The sequence below is a fragment of the Enhydra lutris genome, unplaced genomic scaffold (assembly GCF_002288905.1).
Source record: "Enhydra lutris kenyoni isolate GAN:26980312 unplaced genomic scaffold, ASM228890v2 scaffoldscaffold98, whole genome shotgun sequence".
NCBI classification, from domain to species: Eukaryota; Metazoa; Chordata; class Mammalia; order Carnivora; family Mustelidae; genus Enhydra; species Enhydra lutris.
The window spans coordinates 397,719-418,916 of NW_019154182.1; the positions used below are offsets into that span (position 1 = coordinate 397,719).

The 21,198-nt window shown below is 41.0% G+C and overlaps 1 protein-coding gene across 1 annotated transcript in view; it reads left to right on the top strand.

Moving 5' to 3' along the window:
- LOC111139277 (BRISC and BRCA1 A complex member 2) overlaps positions 1 to 21,198 on the top strand; it is a 401,260-nt gene that overhangs the window by 119,525 nt on the left and 260,537 nt on the right. The window contains exon 5 of the mRNA XM_022491515.1: positions 2,477 to 2,671. Coding sequence (XP_022347223.1) covers positions 2,477 to 2,671 — 195 coding nt within the window. The remainder of the gene's footprint in view (positions 1 to 2,476; positions 2,672 to 21,198) is intronic.

Genomic DNA, 21,198 nt, shown 5'->3' on the forward strand with positions numbered 1-21,198 from the left:
TTTGAACAAAAATCAGAAGGTGGGGGGTTGGGGCCCAAGCCTTAGTATTTTGAAGGCTCTCTAGGTGATTCCATAGCAAAGACTGATAACCACTGCTCTGGAGTCTGTCCCTCTGCCTGGAGGGTCTTCCTTTCCCTCCATGTTCTTCAGTATTGGAGCTGATTTCTCTCTCCCGTCCTTTATACCATTGTGTCTGGGGGTATGGTGGGTGTTCTCCTTGCTCTTCGGAGCTGCTACTGAAGAAATTGTCATTCCCCTTTCCTTAAAGTTTTCTGCATATATGATTTAAATGCGTATAAATGATTTTTCTGAGCCAGGCACGCTTTTGGTGGCATTCCACACCTCGTCAGTCCCAGTTACAGACCACCTCTGTTCCCTTCGTTATAACCATCCTGTTCTCTGGCCACATCTCCTGCCTTTCCAGTTCATTCTTTCTAGTAGTTATCTGTAGTATGTTATCTCTTAAGAGTTATCAAATCCATTAGTCTTTTTATTAAGCCAATAGCACTGGCTGTAGGATTAACTGCTGTGTTGACCTTATTGGAGGAGCAAACCTCACCGTAATGAGCATCAGCCTGTCAGGCCTTTATTACTTTTGTCATTCTTATTCTATTCACCGTCCTTGAATTTGCAGCAGCCCTAGTTCAAGGTTATATATTTTCCCTATCAGTAAGCCGTTCCCCATGTAGTAATACCTAATGACCCACCAAACGCAGGACCACTCACCCTGCCACCCTTTCACGAATTCTCACCTCCCTTACAAACTTGCTTGGCTTTTTCCTGGCTTGAGGTCCATAGTCCATAATTATAATCATTCTTTTGCAAACCCTCTAAGATCTTTGCCTCTCTTTCTTTCTGTTGTGCTCTTCTGGCAAAGTCCCAAGCTTTGTTAAATCCAAATTCCTCTCACTTCACGTTTGCACCCAGGCAGGGTAATTTATGCTAATTGGCCTCACTTAAAAACCATCCCTCTAACCTCAGTGGGGCTTTTAGTGCTATCTGGAATTCCTCCTACATTTCTTCAGTCCATTTATTCTACTAAATGACTCTTCTAAATGACTGTTTCATACTTTCTTCTCCAACTTCCAATATCCTTTCCTTCTTCCTGACTCCCATTTGATGATCTTCCTTTCTGTTTCAAGGAGAAAATAGAAGCTCTCTGGGGAGAACTGCCACATGTCCTGTCACCACACGAAACAACCTGCCTGCACTTATACTCATTCATTTGGTTTTTCCTCCCCTTCCTGTGGATGGGCTTTCTGTGCTCGTTTCTAAGGCCAGTCCTCTTGGAGATCCCATCCCTATCTACCTATATGGTTTCTTTCCTCCTGCTGTTCTGCTTCCCATCTCCACCTTACCACCCCCATCCCCTTCTCTACATGGACATCCCAGCAGACGACAAACATCTGAGCAAAACTTTCCCTTGACCCCACACTCCCCACTAGTTCCCAGTTTGAATTGTCTGCCCTAGCTATGTGCACTTTCTACCCATTCTTTTTAAAACACCTGATAGTCATGTTGAAGATGCTGTTGATGGGTGTGTCCCTGGGCCCAGGGGTCAGCTCTCAGGCTTCCTTACCTCTCACCTTGTTAACGCCATTTCGCACAGCTGATCGCCTCTTTCTCCTTGAACCACTCCCCTCCCTAGGCTTCTGGGATGCATGGTGTATGGTCCTCAGCAGCATTTACTACCATCCACTGATCTGTTTCATTTTTGTTAGTTATCTTGTCCCGCTAAAATGTAAGTTCCTGTAAGGGCTTGGCTTGTTTTCTTTACTGCCTAGAACAGTGGCTGTTGCTTAATAATACGCATTTGATAGCTTTTGTTGAATGAATGAATGTGAGCTTCACAATGACTATTGACCAGATCTTCCCCCATTCCCAGCTCCTTTCTTGCTTGTAAGCTGTCATGGCCATTTCCTTCCTCTCTCTGAACCTCGCATTTCCTGATTTAGTTTCTCTCTTCTCTCCTCCATTAATATCATTTCTAGGCCAAACCATCACTGGTATGCTTATATTTCTGTGGGGCTCCAGTGTTTATAGAGTGTGTGTTTATATCTGATACTACAGATGCAGGTGGTCGGGGACCTGGGTTGAATGATGTTAGCATAGAATGCTGGATGTATGTGCGGATTGAAAAAAATTAAAATTGTAAAAGAATAAGAAGGAAATTAAGTCTTCTAGGGCTAAAATGATGGTTTCTTGTCTTACTTCTCCACTGCTCTACACTTTACTGTTTCTGTCTCCTCATGATGGAATTCCACTGTGATTTTTCTGCCAGGATTTGTAGAAGGCAGGAGAAGTCACCAAGCTCAAAAGACCCTTCTAACTTAAATTCTGAGTTCATTGCTAATTAAGAGTAATCTGTTCCTCTTAGATTTTCGTAACTCTTTTCCTCTGTGTTGCTGTGCTGATGTGATACTGGATTTGTATGAAAATTCCTTTTTAACTGGCCTTTTATTTATGGCTTCCACAGAACCTCGCCTCCTGGAATCCTTCAAATCCTGAATGTCTGTTGCTTGTGGTGAAGGAACTCGTGCAGCAATATCACCAATTCCAATGCAGCCGCCTCCGGGAGAGCTCCCGCCTCATGTTTGAGTACCAGACGTTACTGGAAGAGCCACAGTATGGAGAGAACATGGAAATTTATGCTGGGAAGAAAAACAACTGGGTAAGGTTTTTTTTTTTTTTTTTTTTTTTTAGGATGGGAAAAAAAGGCACTTCATCTGTAATAAAATAATTCAGATGTTCATTTACCATTTCCTTAGATAAATATGGTTTGGGTTGCCTGCGTACATGCTCATAATTTAGAGCTTGAAGGGACTTGAGTGTTCATCTGGTTTATTATGTTCCTCAAAACGATTACCTGGAGAAGTTTGTAAAATTTGGAGGCTTCTGTGCTCAGCCCCAGATGTTCACGAGTCAGAGGGGAAGCCTCAGGGGCTGCCTGTATAACCAGATCCCTTGGAGGTGCTGACACAGGTCACACAGGCCACATATTTGAGACACTGCCGAGTGCCCCTTCCTTTTTGGTATCGAACGTCTCTCCCAGTCAGATAAGAGAGGTCAGTAACTCTGAAGGTAGCTAGCTTATATGGAGCCTTTTATAATCTCTTTTGGGAATTTCTCGACTTTGTAGGATCTTTTAAAGACATGAGTCGGGTCATAGCTGTCCTCTGCCCAGAACTTACATAAAACTCTCTTTTTCTCATGTGATGAAGCCAAAGTCCCCCAAGTGGCGTAGATAGGCCCTACTTGCTTCCCTTCGCCACTGCCCTCCACCCATCATGGCTTCTCTACTTCATCTCTTACCTCTTCTAGAAGTTTCCAACTCCAGTGTACTAGCACGCATGCTGGGCTGCAGATGCAGGGCGCTCCTGCCCTAGGGTCCCTGTGTAGCTTTCCCTTGTTGGGCATCTTCCCCCTAGATATTCTCATGGCTGGTACCCTTTCTTTTTAGTTTTCACTCATATGTTGTATTCTCTGTGGTGCCTGTGTTAATACCTCCCCGCCCTTTTTTAAAAAGTAGACTCCATGCTGAGCTCCCAGGGTGAGGCTGGAACTCATGACCTGAGATCAAGATCTGAGTTGAGATCAAGAGTCAGTTACTTAACCGACTGAGCCACCTAGGCGTCCCAACACCCCCAATTTTCTTAAATAGCTTCTTTGAGGTATAATTTACATACCATAAATTCCTGGGTTTTAAGTGTCCAGTTCAGTGATTTTTTTAACACATTTGCCAAGTTGAGCCACCACCACCACAATCCATTTTGAGAATGATTCCATCACTCCGATGAGATCACTCATGCTCATTTATGGTTAATTCTCTTCCTACTCCAACCCAAGAGAAAGTAGTTAGGAACTACTAAACTACTTTCTCTCTGTGTAGATTTTTTTCATACAGTGGTGTCATTTAATATGTGGTCTTCTGTGGCTGGCTTCTGTCACACCAGAGCTTCTTCTGTGGTGTAGTGTGTGTCGTACCATGTTTTGTTTATCCATTTACCTAACGAACGATGGACATTGGGGTTGTTTCTGCTTTTTGACGCTTATGAATAAAGTTGCTACAAACATTCACATGCAAGTCTTTGTAACAACCCCCCCACTTCTAAAAAAGATTTTATTTATTTATTTATTTGAGAGAGAGAGAACACAAGCAATGGGGTGTGGGGGTGAGAAGGGCAGAGGAAGAGGGAGAAGCAGACTCCCTGCTGAGCAGGGAGCCTGGTGTGGGGCTCAATCCCAGGATCCTGAGATCATGACTTGAGCTGGAAGGCAGTTGCTTAACTGACCAAGCCACCCAGGCGCCCTGCTTAACACCCCTTTTTAAAATCATGTCTCCCACACCTCTACCTTTACTCTGCTCTACTTTTTTTTTGCATCTTGTTTTAACATACACACAATTAGCCTGTTGTATTCATATATAGTGCTGCATAAAGTAACCATTCCAGAATTCAGGGGCTTCAAACAACATTTATTATCATAGTTTTTGTTTGTCAGGAATCTGTATAGACCCTCTGCTTCAGGGTCCCTGATAAGCTGAACTCAAGGTATTGGCCAGGACTGTGTCACCTCGAGGCTCAGCTGGAGGCGGGTCCATTCTAAGTTCATTCTTGTGGTTGTTGGTACCATTTAGTTCCCTGTGGGCCTTTGGATTGAGGGTCTTAGTTCAGCGCTGGCTGTTGGCTGGAACTGCCCTCAGCTCCTTGCCTCTTCACAGACCCCCTCCACGGGGCGGCTCGCAAGATGGTGGCTGGCTTCCCCAGAGCAAGCAAGCGGGAGTGTGTGAGTAAGGCAGACATCACAGTCTTTATGACCTAATCTTGAAAGTGATGTCTCATCACATTTGCTGTGTTCTGTTTGTTAAGTCCAGTCCATATGCGGGGGGGACGTGCATGAGAGGGTGAATACCAGGGGCCATCAGGAGCCCCTTAGAAGCAGCCTACCTCCCTCATTTATTGTTTGTTGTTTGTCTTTCCCCCCTGGAATGTAAAATTTCAGGAAGGCAGGGATCTCTGCTCTGTTCACTGTTGTATCGGAAACATCTAGAGCAGTACCTGCCACGTTGTTCAGTTTCTATAAACATTGTTGAATGAATGAATGAATAAACCTGATTTGAATGAATGAATGAATAACCTAGTTAATTTAATCATAGAGTAACTTTTAGGTTCCCTTCTCTGTCTTAACTCTTTCAGATTTCACTTAGTCTTCCTTCTCTTAAGTTAAATATGCTTCCTCCCATTTTATTCTTCAGCCTTTTCTTTTTCTTTTTTTTTTTTTTAAGATTTTATTTATTTATTTGACAGAGAGAGATCACAAGTAGGCAGAGAGCCAGGCAGAGAGAGAGGGAAGTAGGCTCCCTGCTGAGCAGGGAGCCTGATGCGGGGCTCAATCCCAGGACCCTGGGACCATGACCTGAGCCGAAGGCAGAGGCTTTAACCCACTGAGCCACCCAGGCGCCCCTCTTCAGCCTTTTCTTAAAGGACATGTTTCCTAAGGTCTTATACGTGATTAATGCCTTTGAATCAGTATGTCTAAAATTGATTGTTACAAATCATCTTGTTTGTTCAGTTCAAGGTTTTTTTAAAAAATTATTTTGTTTATGTTACTGTGGTAAAAGACACGTAAAATTAAATTTACCACTTCATTATTTCTGAGTATACAGTTCAATAGTGTCGAGTATCTTCACAGTGTTGTGCAATGTATCAGTAGAACTTTCCCATCTTGCAGATTTGAAACTCTGGACCCATGAAGTACCAATTCCCCTTCCTTCTAGCCCTTGGCAACTACCTTTCTACTTTCTGTTTCTGTCATTTTGAGTTTTTTAGATTCTTCCAACAAATGGGATCATGCAGCATTTGTCCTTTTGTGACTGGCTTATTTCATTTAGCATAATGCCTTTGAGATTCACGCAGGTTGTAGTAAGTGACAAATTCCATTCCTTTTTAAGATTGCATAGTATTCCATTGGAAGTATATACACATATTGTTTATCCATTTACCCATTGACGAACATATGAGTTGCTTCCACCTCTCGGCTGTTGTGAACAATGCTGCACTGTGTAAGGGTGTGATAATATGTCTGCAAGATCCTGCTTTGAATTCTTTTGATTATATCCCCAGGAGTGGGATTGCTGGTTCATATCGCCAATGCTATTTTTAAGTTTTGAAAAACCTCTTTACTATTTTTCAGAATGGCCGCACCATTTTCAGTTTCCACCAACAGTGCAGAGTTCAAGGCTTTAAACTATTGATGATTTTGCATCTTGAGTCTGTTCCCATGGATAGTCAGGAAAACTTTGTTGAACTTAGTCTGTCCTCTTATCATATCATTTTTCTTATTAAATAATCATCTTTGTTCTCCAAAAACAGATGTTAGGTTAATTTGGCATGACTTCTTGGTGAACCTGTGTTGTCTTTAGTGCTGATAGACTCATTTGAAAACGGGAATCACTGTCAGAACTAATTGGTCTTTAGTTTTTAGGATTTTCCTTCCCACCCGATTCACCCTTTGAATATTAAGGCTGAATTTAAATATATCCAGTTTTGTGGCATATTTTCTGATCTAAAAGTTTTAAAATTACAGTTGACCCTTGAACCACATGGTGGTGAGGGCACCATCTCACCCCCTCTACCCCCACCACGCAGTCAAAAATCCACGTATAACTTTGGACTTCTCCAGAGCTTAACTACTAGTAGCCTACTGCTGAGCAGATGCCTCACTACTAACATGAAAGGTCGATTATATACTGTTTTCTTAACAGTAAAGAAAATGTTATTGAGAAAATCTTAAGGAAGAGAAAATACATTTATAGTCCTGTACTGTATTTATAAAAAAAAAAAATCCTTATAAATGGACCCGTGCAGTTAAAACCTGTGTTGTTCAAGGGTCAACCTTATTTTCATTGGCTCAGCTAATACTTGACTTGTGGTCCATCTAGATGTTGAAGTTTCAGTTCATTTAAGGCAGCTAGAGAGTTTAAATTTATCTTGTTTTGAAAACTTTGTATTTAATGTGAACTGATTCTTCATTCTTCACCTAAAAAGCCGACTACTGCTATACTTACCCCAGTTTATTTTGATTTGCTATTGAGTAATTTGTAAGCATTAGGGCAAATGGGTATGGATTCTGGGGAAGTAAAGAAACTGAGAATCCCATAACAAGGCAAGGTTAGAGGTTAAGCTTCCAGGAGAGCAGGCCTAGGAGGGCCTAGTAGAAGTGGGAGCCGAGACTACAGAAATGAAAAGATAGGCGTAGGAGTTAATCACTGGTCAAGGAACAGAGTATAAAGGTTTCTTGAGAGATGAAATGCATTCAAGTTTGGCAGACTGGTTCAAGAATGCGTTAAAGGGCAATCTGCTAATGGAATCCAAAACTAGACCAAGAACCCGGGCAATAAACACAGGGCCCTGGAAGAAAGCAAGGAACTTAATTTTGAGTTTTGAGCCAAGATTTTTTGAACCTGGGACATATGAGTTTCCTTTTGCTGCTCTCTAAAAAACTACCACGAACTTGGTGGCTTAAAACTACACAGATTTATTATTGTTACAGTTCTGGAGACCAGAAGTCTACAGTGGGTCTCCTTGGGCTAAAGTCAAGGTGTTGGCAAGGCTGTGCTTCTTCTGGAGACTCTAGGGGAGACTCTTTCAGGGTACTCAAGAAATTGGCAGATGTGCTCTCAGAGGTATCTTTGAGAAACTGGAGAAGCAGAAAGATCCTAGAAGACTGTAGAAAGTAAAAATGTTGTGGAGATTTTTAAAAAGAATTACACTCAGGTCTTTTATGTGGATGATTTGCAATTTATTTTTTTAAAGGTTTTATTTATTTATTTGACAGGGAGAGAGAGAAAGAGAGAGAGAGCACACACAAGCAGGGGAAGTGGCTGGCAGAAGGAGAGGGAGAAGCAGGCTGCCTGATGGATTTGGGGCCCCATCAGGGACCCTGGGATCATGAACTGAGTTGAAGGCAGACAAGTAACCTTTTGAGCCACCCAGGCACTGCGTGATTCGCAAACATTTAAATAAGAATGCAGTAGTTGGAACTTCAGTTGGGTAACCAAGAAACAGTCATGGCAGTTTAATTTTACCCTTTGAAGGAAGGTGGATATGGTTGACTTAGATTATCTCATTTTCAGTAAAGCATTCTGTCATTCTTCCTTAGGATTCTACTGACTGTAAGTTCCTCTCTTGGTTGTTTTGAATCTTTGGAAGAGCTACACCTAAAAGATTGCATGTAACTCTTATTAGCCATTAGGTGTCTTGTGGAATGTCACAGGGCTTTTCTTTTAACCCTGTTGTGTTTTTTTTTGTTTTGTTTTGTTTGTTTTGTTTGTTTTGTGGTTCACTGTTTTATTAGGAAATTGAAAAGCATGCTTTTCAAATTCTCTATAATGGAGTTTGAAAAGGTAGTTATTATGAAAGGCTGCAGAATCTATTTAAAATTAATTTTATATTTTTATGCACAGGAAGGCTGTAGCAACCCCCCAGGATGCAGTTTGGTAGGGCTAAGCCAGTGCTTGACTAATGTCCATTTACGGAAAGTCTCCTCTGCTAGTTTTGGGTAAAAAAGAGTAAGCCTCCCCAAAAAGGGGTAGCCTAAAGAAGTTTTGGGTAAAAAGTATACCAGTCACAGCTTTTGCTCTTGAGGATGTCAAAAATCCAGTTGAGGGGTGCTTGGGTGGCTCAATGGGTTAAATAAAGGGTTAAAGCGTCTGCCTTCGGCTCAGGGTCCTGGGATCGAGCCCCACATCGGGCTCTCTGCTCAGCGGGGAGCCTGCTTCCCTTCCTCTCTCTCTGCCTGCTTGTGGTCTCTCTCCCTGTCAAATAAATAAATAAAATCTTAAAAAAAAAATTCGGTTGCGAAGACTCAATACGCATTTGTAAAAAAATGAAATAGCAGCGTTGGATATATGGTCTGAAGTGGGAGTACAGCCTGTAGAAAAATGTGGTAGACCCAGTCAGCAAGGAATGAAGTGACTATGGAAAGCTGTCCCCAATGAACTAGACCTGGCGGAGGCCATAGGGGAAGGGGACACAGCATGTTGGTGGAGGAGGGCAGTAGGCAGTGGCTGGAGAATAACTTAGGGGCCTGACGTGCACGGGGAGCAAGAATCGTAAACACACATATACGACTGGCTTACTTATCAGTAAATCACATCTCTTCTCTCTCTTTCTAAAGATTTTATTTATTTATTTAGAGAGTGTGCACATGCGCATGTCAGGGAGGGGGATATGGGGAGAGGGGGAGAGAGAAACCTCAGGCAGACTACCTGCTGAGCGCGGAGGCCGATGTTTGGCTCAAAACCCTGAGATCATGGTCTGAGCCCAAATCAAGAGCTGGACGCTCAACTGGCTGAGCCACTCGGGCGCCCACATCTGTTATCTCTTATTGGAATATCGAAGTCTGAAGACTTTTTATATGAAATAAATGGATGTTTATGAATTAAAACATTTAATGTGCTCTCCAAATAAAACACTGTGAGATCAATATGTTCTTCCTGGCCTAAGTGTAAATCCATTTATTTTGGATCTGACTAGCCCATCTGATAAATACTGTTGGTGATGGTTCTAAGACTGTGCGCAATTATTTAATACCTTTGGATTACAAAATGCGGTATTCTTTTGAGAGGGTGATGACTGCTTGTCATCAATGAAAATTTCTTTCTGCCACATATATTTATGTTCTTAACTTTCCACTTCTGTTCTAAAAGTGTGAGGCTCTTAAAAACCTGAGATGCCTCTTCCGTGTTACTATCATTTGGCAAAAGGAGAATTTTAACAGCCGTGGAGAAGAGGGAGAGGGCTCTGATCTCTGTCAGCCGTCTGACAAGACTGCTAACTTGAAATTCCCTCCCTTCCACCTCAAAGACACTCTCTTTTCCCCCAAACTTCCATCTAGAAGGTTTCAGCCAGTGCCCACTTGAAAGTACCATTTTTAAGAAAACCAACAAACACCCTTTGTTCTTAGCCTTTATCTTTTTATGAAGTCATTTGTCTTATTGGCTTGCCCATCTCCTTGAATGAGTAGATGTTAGTTTTGAACATTGTATTCCTTATCTCTGGTGGTTTTATAATTTTTAGTAAGCATTGTTCTTTTTAATCCGGAGAAAACAGATGATACATTGAAATTGTAAGCTTTTATGTCCAGAATGAACAATTCTCATGTGCCTGCATGGTCAGGGTTATTTTTAAGGTATATTTATTTATTTAGAAATAACTATAGATTCATAAGAGGTTTTAAAATAGTACAGAGGTCTTGCATACCCTTCACCCAATTTCCTCCAGTGGTTGCATTTTACATATTGATAGTACAGTATGGAAACTAAGAAATTGACGTTGGCACAATGTATGTGTAATGCCATTTACCACATGCCTCATTTCCTGTAACTACCACGGCAGGCAAGACATAGAATTATTCCATCACCACAAAATTACCTGCTGCCTCTTTGAGCAGAGTTAGTTTTAAGATTAGAGTTAATTTTGATGAATGCCACGATATAAGCTACAGGTGTTAAAATCATATATACTGTGTCGATACACCCTATCAAAATAAGGGTGCATTATCAGTTTTGTCAATGGGTAAAGTCTAAGGTCTCATTTTATATTATATGTATCAACTGCCTTGCCAGCATTTCCTGCATGGGTCTGTTGTATCTAAAGAATCAGTGTTTGTAAATTGTAACAAAGCACAGTAAAGAAATTTGTGATTTTTTTTCCCCCTTTGGCTTTTAATTCCCAGAACTCAAAGTTAGTTTATCATACCTAATATTTTGATCAGAGACATTTTTCTTTCCTGCTATGAAGTCAGTGTTTTGAGATGTTCCACAACCACATGTTTTCACATTTTTTACATATTAAAGAATACCAGTGGGTGATCTGTGAGGGTTTTGGCAACATATTTTTTCCTTTTGTGGGTATTTTCTTAATAATGACATAAACTTATATAATGGAGAATGTGAAGAAGTTATCTTTTTTTTTTTTTTTTTTGTTATTGTAGTTGACCCCAAATCCCAGTAAGATTTTAGGAATCTGTGACTTATAAATTAAGCTCTGGCAGCATTTAAGAATATTGTGCAGAAAAGAAAGGAGCCATTCCATGAGGAGCTCCTCATTTGACTTAATGACCCTGGCTTCTGTCATCTCATCCTGCTTTGGTTACATTTGAGGGGAAGGTGTATGAGGTTGGTTAAAAAAATAAACTGAGGCATATTAAAATTTTTAAGAATTGGAGCACAGTCTACTGACCAAAGCTAGGGGGCAGGGGTTTTGTAGCGAAGACACAGAAGCAAAGCAGGGGACTTATTTGACTGGCTGTAGCCTAAGGGGTTGCATTACTTGGGAAAGCCCAGTTGACTGTTTGTGACTGATTGTTCTTCTTAATTTGGAGGCATTTATAGGAAATGATTGGCTTAGATTTCAGTTTGCTTAAGTCAGCTACCACGGCATGAGAGCTCCCTCCGTCTGGCAGCCTCCTTGGCTGATTACTTCTCTAGCAGCGTGTGTTAGAGTGTAAAGTCCTGCAGAGCAGAGGCCCGTATACATAGGAAATGCATTGGAGGGAGTGTGTTCTGGAAAGCGGGAGCTTCAGATTCTAATTCTGTCATTAGTTTTGTGTGTGTGTGTAACTAGGTTTTTTCCATGTGTCACTTTCCTGGAGGTAACCCTTGACACAAAGATAAATGAGATCCTGTGTGTGGGAAGCAAACAGAATTAAGCAAACATGGAGTTAAGTAATACAAAGTATTATTATTATCATTAGCCTTGTCTTGTAAATAGTTGAAGTGAATTATGGTAGGTAGGGGCTCCATAAATTCTAGGTTAGTGGTTGTTCCCGGATTATCTCTGAAAGTGCTGTTAATCAGAAAGTCCCTTATGTGAATTAGTAGAGGTTGGTGTCACTAAGATGCAGATAAGGAATGGAAAGCAAGGTGAAAGGGAAAGTTCCTATTTAAGAGGGAGAAAGTGGTGCTTACCTTTCCAGGACCAGTTCTGATGGAGTTCTGAGCCCGGGAGAGCAGACTGTAGGTTATCAGGAATGTAAGTGGAGAAAACAAAGTAAAGACAGTAGGTTTAGACATTTTTGGAGAAGGGAGGAGAAGTCATATTATCTGGAAGGGGCAGTGGGGTCCCATGATCACCCCCTACTAACTGGATGACACGTATCTGCCTTCCTGTGAGGAGTGTGCCAGGTTCATGGTATTTGGTGGCTCAAGTAGGTCTTCAGGCATTTGTGACCATGAGCTGAATGTGGGGATTAGTATTGATGGAGCAATGTCTAAAGCTGTGCCGCCCAGCGTAAGAGCCGCTACCATACTTGCAAGGTTACTCTGAATTGACATCTACGCAAACGTAAAATACATACCAGAATTCCAAGAAGTCATACAAAAATGATCTCCTTAACAACTGTTATATTGTTTACCTGTGGAGATGAGAATATTTTGGATATATTGGGATATAGTATTCAAAGTGATTTCACTTGTTTCTCTTACCTTTTTAAATGTGGCTATGAGAAAATATTAAACATCTTAAAGTACTCATGTATGTGTACACCACATTTGTGTGTTGTATCATCTTTCTCTTGGAGAGCACTGGTCCAGAAAGGTGGGAGAGGAGGGCCAGAATGCTAAGAGAGGGATCAGAATATCTGGGGGACCTGGAAACATGTGGCCTTTTCCCGTCCCGCCACGAGGATGGAGTAGGTGTTCTGGCAATGCCTGTCAGCCTTCTGTGTGTAGCAAGACATTCCAGGGGCTTCTCTCATAATCCCTGTTGAATTGACGTTGCTTGGGAGTTATGGCCTAAAGGCATTTGACTTGTAGACTGGGGTAAACTTGCATTTGCTCCTTTGAAAAGGGTGTAGTGTGGTAGTCAGCTGTGTTACACACGCTTCTAGAATTGACAGATTTGTTTTTGTTGTTAACACATGGAACTATTAGGAGTTGAACATGATTTAAAATAAATGAACCCACGACAGGGGCTCACGGTTTTGTTGTGTTCGTAATGGATTTGTTACACCGAATCTTGACCTGTACGTCAGTCGGCATACTTAGGATCTTGCTAGCGGTAGTTTGTATCTCAGATTTTGACTTCATTCCTAAGAAGTAGTATGTGTGTGTACCTAATTTAGAGACCTTAAAGGTGAATATGATAGCTTTTCCAGTGTTATTGACATGTAAAAGGAATTTTGTTAATTTTTTAAATAATAGTACCAGTAGGAAATTCAGGCTTCTTTAAGCAGCAGGGTGCATCGAGTGGAAAAGACCGGTTTTATGGAGGCATGTGAAACACAAAGGAAATCTTTCTGTTTCCTTTGCCTGTACCTTATGGAGCATTGTCTGAGAAAGGACTGGAATCATGCCTCGTGCCACCCTCCACCCCGCCCCACCCCTGCTTCTGTTTGGGAGGCCACGTGTTTGTTCTGAAACCTTGGGTGCCCTGCTGCATCTCCTCCTTGGCCATGTAGATATAGGGAGCACCCTTTACACAGCTTTCTCAGCATTGAAAGGGATCTACAAGGGTCTTTAAAGGACCAGATGCTTTCTTTCCATGTAGTAAGAGGAAAAAGGCGAAGGATCTGGTATACGAAGTGTGCTATCAGGAAAACTTCAGACTATTTTATGGCTTTGGGAGTGTGTACGTATAACTTAACCCCCCCCTTCCTAAAAATGTTTCCTAGTTTTTCAGTTATTTTCAGTGAATTTATGGTGCCACTAACTCTCTTACTGTAATGAAGCATGGACGTCATATTGACTAGGTCAGAAGGCACAGAAGCCAAACACAGTTCTTGCCTGGGAATGTGGAGTTAGCACAGAGAAAGTGAGGCTGGTTTCCTTATGAGTAACCGGCGGGTCACACGTAAATTTTTTCTCATGTTATCTAGTCAGAAGAATCAGAGAGTGGTAAGTACAGAGAAAGTAAGAAGAAGCAGAAAGCGAGCAGAGATAAGACAAGGAGAAACTGCTGAGGGTATTCAAGTCTTTCGAACTGACGCTGGGCTGTGTTTTTAGTCTTAGATTCCGTGAGATACCGCATAGCGTTTTAAGAAATTATCTTTCTTCTGCTCAGGTGAGTTTGAAATGGAATTCTGTCACCTAAAATGCAGAGTCCTAACTCACTTACTTCCAAAAACATGTGCTTAATATCCCTGTCAGAGCATCACATCATAGTATTTTTTTCGTCTACTCAGAGGAGACTTTAAGCTCCGTGAGGCCAGAGCCTGTATTTTGTTTGTCTTAAGATCTCCGTCACCTAACCTGGCACCTGGCACAGTAGGTATTCAGTAGATATTTGTTGAATGAATGAAGGATTGAGTATGTGAATTATGAACATCTCAATGTGTACATATTTAATTTGAAGATTCCCTTTTTAAAAGATTTTATTTATTTGAGAGAGAGTAGATGTGAGCATGGGGAGGGTCAGAAGGCGAGAGGGAGAGAGAGAAAGAATCTGAAGCAGACGCCACCCTCAACACGGTCCCTGATTCAGGGCTCACCCTCACGACCTTGAAATCATGACCTGAGCTGAAATCAGGAGTAGGATGCTCAACCGATTGAGCCACCCAGGCGCCCCTGCAAATTCCTTTTTAAAAGTTTTTGAGTAGGTAATGTATTCATTTGTTGAAAAATCAAAATCTGTTAAAATATATGAAGTGAAAAGTCTCTCTCCCATCATTGTCTTGTGTCCACCCAAATCAGAGCCACCGTCCTTTTCCTCCTCCACCCCAGGTGAGCACCGGTATAGCTTTTTTCTAGTGTACCTTTTCAGAGTTTCTATATGCACATAAAAGGAAGTACAAATATATATATATTCCCCTCTTTCAATGCATATGGTAACGTATATTATATACCATGATTGGCATCTTGCTTTTGACCTAACATAGCTTAGGGATTTTTTTTCCAAATATAGGGAGTGCCTTCATTCTTGTACCTGTCATTTTGCATGTGTTTAAGTATGTCTTATTATCAAGTAAGATAAATACCTAGAAGAGGAATTGCTAGATCAAAGATTATGTGTGTTTATAATTTTAATCTCTAAAATGCCCTCCATAAAGTTCATATTAATAATTTATTAATCCAGCAGCAATATATAAAATGATTATTTCTCCACAGTGTTGTCAACAGTGTATTAACATACTTGTAGATTTCTGTCAAGTTCCACTTTGCATAATGGCCTGGTAGCTTCTGGACTAACCTTTCCACACATAACAACTCTAAGCTCTAGACAGAACATAACGACCTGTGCCTGAAGATGCCGGACGGTGATTGAAAGCAGTTAGATACTGGATAGAAATTGATACTTGGTAGAGAGGAAGGTGGAGCTTACGGGACAAAACCAAAACATCAAATATACATGAAAGTAGAGTCCTAGAAGGAGAGGAGAGGAGAAAAAGAGGCAGCAGGGAAATCTTTGATGAAATAATGCCTCGATATTTCCAAATATGGTGAAAGACATAAATTTACAGATTCAAGAATCTCAACAAACCCTAACCAAGAAAAATGCAAGTCAGAATACTCAAAACCACACGTAAAGAGAAAATCTTAAGTGATCACAGAAAAATGACACTTTATCAGTAGGTGAGCAGTTACTTGAGTCAACACTGACTTGACATCAGAAACAGTGGAGGAGAGAGCACAGTTCAGTAATACCTTTAAAGTGCTGATTTCTGCCAGTCTGTTTGGTAAAAAAATGATACTCACTTTAGTTTTAATTTGTATTCCTTTTGTTATGAATGAAGTTAAGCATTTTTTCATGTTTAAGAGTTATTTGCATTTCTTTTCTATATATTCATTGCCTGGTTTTCTCTTGGATTTTTAAAATCTTTTTTTCATTAAGGGTCGTTAGCTTTTTGTGACAGGGTTGCACGTACATTTTCCTCTGTCAGTTGTCTTTTGACTTTGCTGATGGTAGTTTTTTCCCATCCACAAAATTTTTATACTCCGGCCATCAAATTTACCCATCATCCCCTTTATGGCTTCTGAATTTGGAATCCTATTTGAAAGGCATTCCCTGCTGCAAGGTTATAAAGGCATTTGTCAGTGTTTTCTTCCTTATGGTTTCAATTTTGTACACTGAAATTCATAATCCACTTGGATTTTATCCTCATATATGTGCTGAAATGTGGATCTGACTTTATTCCTAGATGGCGATGCAGTTGTCTCACATCATCGATCATACACTAAATGCATTTGGCCCTAGTTCTGGACTTACTATTCTGTTTATTGATTTAATACCAGTGTTACCGTCCTGTAATTTCTGTATCTTTATTATCCGGTGTAGCTAACCCCCTCTCATTGCTTTGCTTCTTTGAAGTTTTCCTGGCTGGTATTAATTGTTTCTTTTTCCACATGGTCTTATGACTTGGCTTTCTATGAGTTCCCACAAAGTAGTGAACCCCAAAGGCTAGATAGGTCCAATCTTCCTGAAATATCAGAGCACTTTGCTCTTTCTTGCATAGATTTTTCACAGGTTGTGACTTATAGGAGCACTATTTTGATTAATGGCTGACTTACCCACCAGATGATAAGCCCCAAGAGGGCAGGGGCCGTGTTTCTTTGACTCATTATATTTACAATGCCTTGTTTAGGGCCTGACAGACAGACACATTTTAGACTATTAATCCATACAAATGAAAAGGGTGAATGGGTCTTGAGTCTTGAAGTTCACCTCTGATTCTTTATTGCTCTCTCAATGGCTGTTGTCAAGTTCCTTGACTGTTCTAGGGCTAAGTTTTCTCATTTGTGAAATAGGTTTAAGGGAATTATATATATTAAACAGGGCTTTGGGATAATAAATAATGTAACATTAGAAAACATTTTGTGAAGTGTGAGATGTTGTGAAATCCTAGTTAGACCGACTTTGGCTTTCCTTTTCATATGTAATGGGTAATTACGCATTTGTTGAGGAATAGTCTGTAGACTTGGGCTGTTGGTTGTCAGGTCCACTTGAAGAATCACCCTTATCCGACTGTCACCCTATTAAAGTTGTAGTCGTTCTTGAGTGTTTCTTCACTTGTAGCTATCCAAGTGGTAGAAGCGGTCAGTTTCAGATGACAGCTTGTTTGTTGAGAAGAAAGTGAAATTTCCTTTTACCGAGCAACCTGGGTTTGGAACCCATTCTGCACGAGATGTCTACCTGTCAGTGCCATCATGTGACACAGCTGCTGTTACCAGAAGAAAAGCTCAGACCTCATAAATTGCCAAAACTCAGAGTCTTGCTAGTTTAAGTTACTTGCCAATGTACTGTAACTTGAAAAAAAGGAAGGATGCACATATTTATTGCTAAGCTGGGGAAATTGCCATTAAGGCAGTTGGCAGAATGACTGACATTTTAATAGTCATAGGTCAGATAATTTTCTGCATCTATTCAAGAGAAGATTTGACCAAGGACTAACAAAAAAATCAAATTATTCTGTTCACTTGGCTGCATCTAAATGTCTCATTTTCAGCTTACAGGAAAGATTGCTATGGAAGCAATCTTTGACGTTACAACAGAGTGACCGTAAATTGCTTGAATAACTGTTGGAACTTCGAATATAAAAACACAAGAAGTCATCTGAGGTAGAACTCAGAATGGATTTTTCACTTATGTTTTTGCTCCTTATGTAATTTATAGCTTGAGTTTTATATTAAGACATGTTTTAAATCAGCATTGACTTAGTTACCCAGAAGGAGATTACTTCCAGGTCACAAGGAAAATCAGTGGCAGAACTGAAAACCAAATTCTTGAGTTGTAGTTTTCAATGTTTCCAACACTGTTAGAAACAAGTGCTAAGTTTTCCTTATTCTCTCACTGGCAAAATAAAGAATATATAGTCAGCTGGAAAGTAGGAGATCAAAAAGCACTTTCTGTGGTTTCCAGAGCACCGAATTCCTTTCACAGCCTTAAGTTTCTTGTATTATGTCATCTGATTGTATAAATCAGTCCATTGCTGATAAACACAAACTCCTATTAGTCCTTGGATCAACTTGCCTTTTATTATGAGTTTAGTTGTAGAAATCAGTCTTTTGCCAATAAACATAAATTTATATTAGTTCTAGGATCAACATTTTGAGAGGGGATAAAGTAGGGATTGTCTAAGTGTTTTTAAAGGAATGTTGGTCTAAAATAGCCGGTAGAATAAAAATATATTGTACAAACTAAAATAGGGCAAAAGAGCTAAAATGTAGTACATGGACCAAAATAACTAGCAGTTCACATGAGTCCAAGTGCTAAATATGTAATTATATTTCCCATTACCTTATATGTACAAGGCTTGTTTTAATTTTTAAATCCCACATTTTACTCCTTTTATTGTTTCCAGAGGGGGAAAAAATGTAGAACAGCCATTGAGTCTAACATGAGAGTTTTGAGGTTGCCATTTTAATTCACCAATTGATGTTGTATTCCAGTAGGTAGAAATGGCTGTTTATTGATTGTAGATGGTTTGTGTCTCTAAATTGAAAATGATGATGAATCGAGTTTGATTTATTATTGTCTATCCAACCAACTCCCTTCTGCAACCTCTTCTAATCCATTGGTACTTGTGAAAAAACCTCTCAATATCCCCAAGAGTGACTTAACAAACATTCCATGTAGTTGCGGTCGTCATTTCGGTGTTTGCTACTGTTACGAGTGATTGTTGTACATCCTACAGCGGTTAGGAAAAGAGGGTTTCTGGGCCCCCGCTGATCGGTGTTAGTGCTTATTTGCTCCTTCTTGAACATCTAGGCCTATATCTTCACCAATCCTTTTTATACTTGGTGTTCTCTTTGCCTGGGATGTTTTTCCTCCACATTCCACATAGTTTTTTTCCTCATCTCTTTCACATGTCTACTCAGTTGTTGCCTTGTCAGATTATTCTATAAAGGAGCTAAACTGTATCACTTGAGAGTTTTCAGCAAAGGAGAATCCTAATCTGACTGATGTATTGAAAGCGTTGCTATGTCTACGGAGACGGGAACAAGCTTCCAGATGAAGCAGCTGGGGGTGATGGCAGCGGCCTAGGCTGGAGATAGCCATGACTCAGATCAGGTGATTGTGCTGTGGTGAGAAGTGGTTGGACTAAAGATCCATCGTGAAGGTAGGGTCGACAGGATTTGCCGCCATTTTGAACGTAGGATGAGCAAGAAAGAGAGGAGTCGAGGATGCTTCTGAGGTTCTTGGCCTGAGGGATTGAAAGAATGGAATTGCCGTTTACTAAAATGAAGACTATCAAAGGAAGGAAATCAGGAGTTTGGTTTCATTCATGGTGGTTGGATAAATGAAACAAGTAAAGGAAAGGTCTGAGCGGAGATAGAACATTTGGGAATCGTCAGCATATAAATAGTATTGAAAATCTTGCACCTAGAAGAGGTCACCTGGGAAATGTCAGGAAAGGGAGAGAGGAGGCTGAGCTGTGGTGGTGTTCAGAGGCTGGGGCGGCTGTAGGGAGGACTAGTGAAGTAAAGTCAAACCAAGAGAGGGTGGGATCCTGGAAACCAAGGGGAGAATGTTCCAGGAAAGGAGAAATAATCAGCTATGTCAAAACACTACTGAGAGAACAAGTAATAAAATGAGCACTGAGAAGTGACTGTTGGATTTGGCTGTGGGGAGGTCATTGGTGACCTTGATAAGCTGCTGGGGTTGACTGGTGGGTGGGGGGATGGCTGACAGGAGAAGGTGCCAGAGAGAATAGTAAAAGAAGAAATAAAGACCAGTTCTTTACAAGAGGTTGTATTGTGAAGTAGAACAGAGAAATGAGATGGGACCTGAAGAAAGGTAGGAAATTAAGAAAGACTTTTTATTTTATTAAAAAAATATTTTTTGGTAAAGACTTTTTAAATGATGTTTGCATACTGATGGGAGTGAGTGAGTAAAGGGAAAAATTGATTATATAGGAGGGAGAGTGGGGACAGTGGTTGGGAATTGTCTTCTTTGAGGAATGTCCCTTCCTCTATAGCACTGTACCGGCACTCAGGGAAGACCCTTCTGTTCTTCCCACACCCCCCAATTTCCCACCGGGTTGGATGCCCCTCTCATAAGCTCCCATATCATTCTGTAGTGCTTTATGTTCCTATACTCACCTCTATTAGTATATGAGCCCCTTACTTGGGTCCAAAGAATCACACTCAAAAGGCAGTGTTAGTTGTAGAGTCCTCTCGGAGCTTAACAAAACGCCCAAACCATACTTTTCTAGTAATCTCGGACTGTAATAGAATGTGAGAATTTTATTAGGTTCTTTCACAAGCCTTCCCCTCCCCCCTGCCGTGGTGAGCTGTTTGTAGATCCCTAGGTGGCTCCTGACTAATCTTTCAAATAGCCCGCACGTGTTGGCTTGCCCAGCTCCCGTGACTCCTCCTGTTTCTTACCATGGGCATTTCTCGTGGCCCAGTGGCTTCTGTGAGTCTGTCTGGCTTGCTTCAGCGTTGAGTCTGTCCATTCACTGCTCTCATTTCTGCTTTTCATGTCATGGGGTTAGGCTTGTGGCATTGAGGAAGTGCTCTGTCCTTAGCCAGAGGTCGATGCAAGTTGAAAGATGTTGTGAGCAGTCAAACGATGAACCACCGTGCAGATGGTAGTTACCAGTTTTATCTTTTGAGCTCAAGGTTTATATTTCTCTTTGCTTTTTTGGGGTTTTAGGTCGGAGTTTAAAAATGGCGGCCAGTTGTTAGGGTATTTGTAGAAAGGCGTGGTGATGGGTGTGGAATCTTCTCTAAGAGGTGTGTAGGTATGCTTATGTGCTTTTGTCCACCGAGCCAGAAAAAAATATTTGTAAATGCTGGCTGTGTTGAAGCATGTGTTGTAGGAGTTTGGGGTGCTTGGTTTTTTTTTTTTAAGGGGAGAAAGCAGTGGAGTTACTGGGAGCTCTTCAGTGTTCCCCAAATATAAAAATGATAGAGATCCACTCTTTAGAATAGTTCTGGATCATCTCCGAAGTTCTTTGTTGAAACAGCATGTCCTAGGGAAACCCAGGGTGTCAGAATCCCAAGCGGAACTGCAGGCTTGGCTGTGAGAGAGGTTGGAAGGCCCAGGACCCCACCAGCTCTGCAACCTGCTCTGTGGCCTTTGCAGAGGTTCTTTGGAACCCCTGGGTGTGTGATGGCCCAACCGGAAGGCCCCTTCTCTAGACTCTGACAAAGGTTTTCTAAAAGCAGTGTGATGCCTTAGCCATGCCCATCATAAACAAAACAAAACAAAACAAAACAAAACAAAACAAAACAAAACAAAACAAAACAAAACAAAA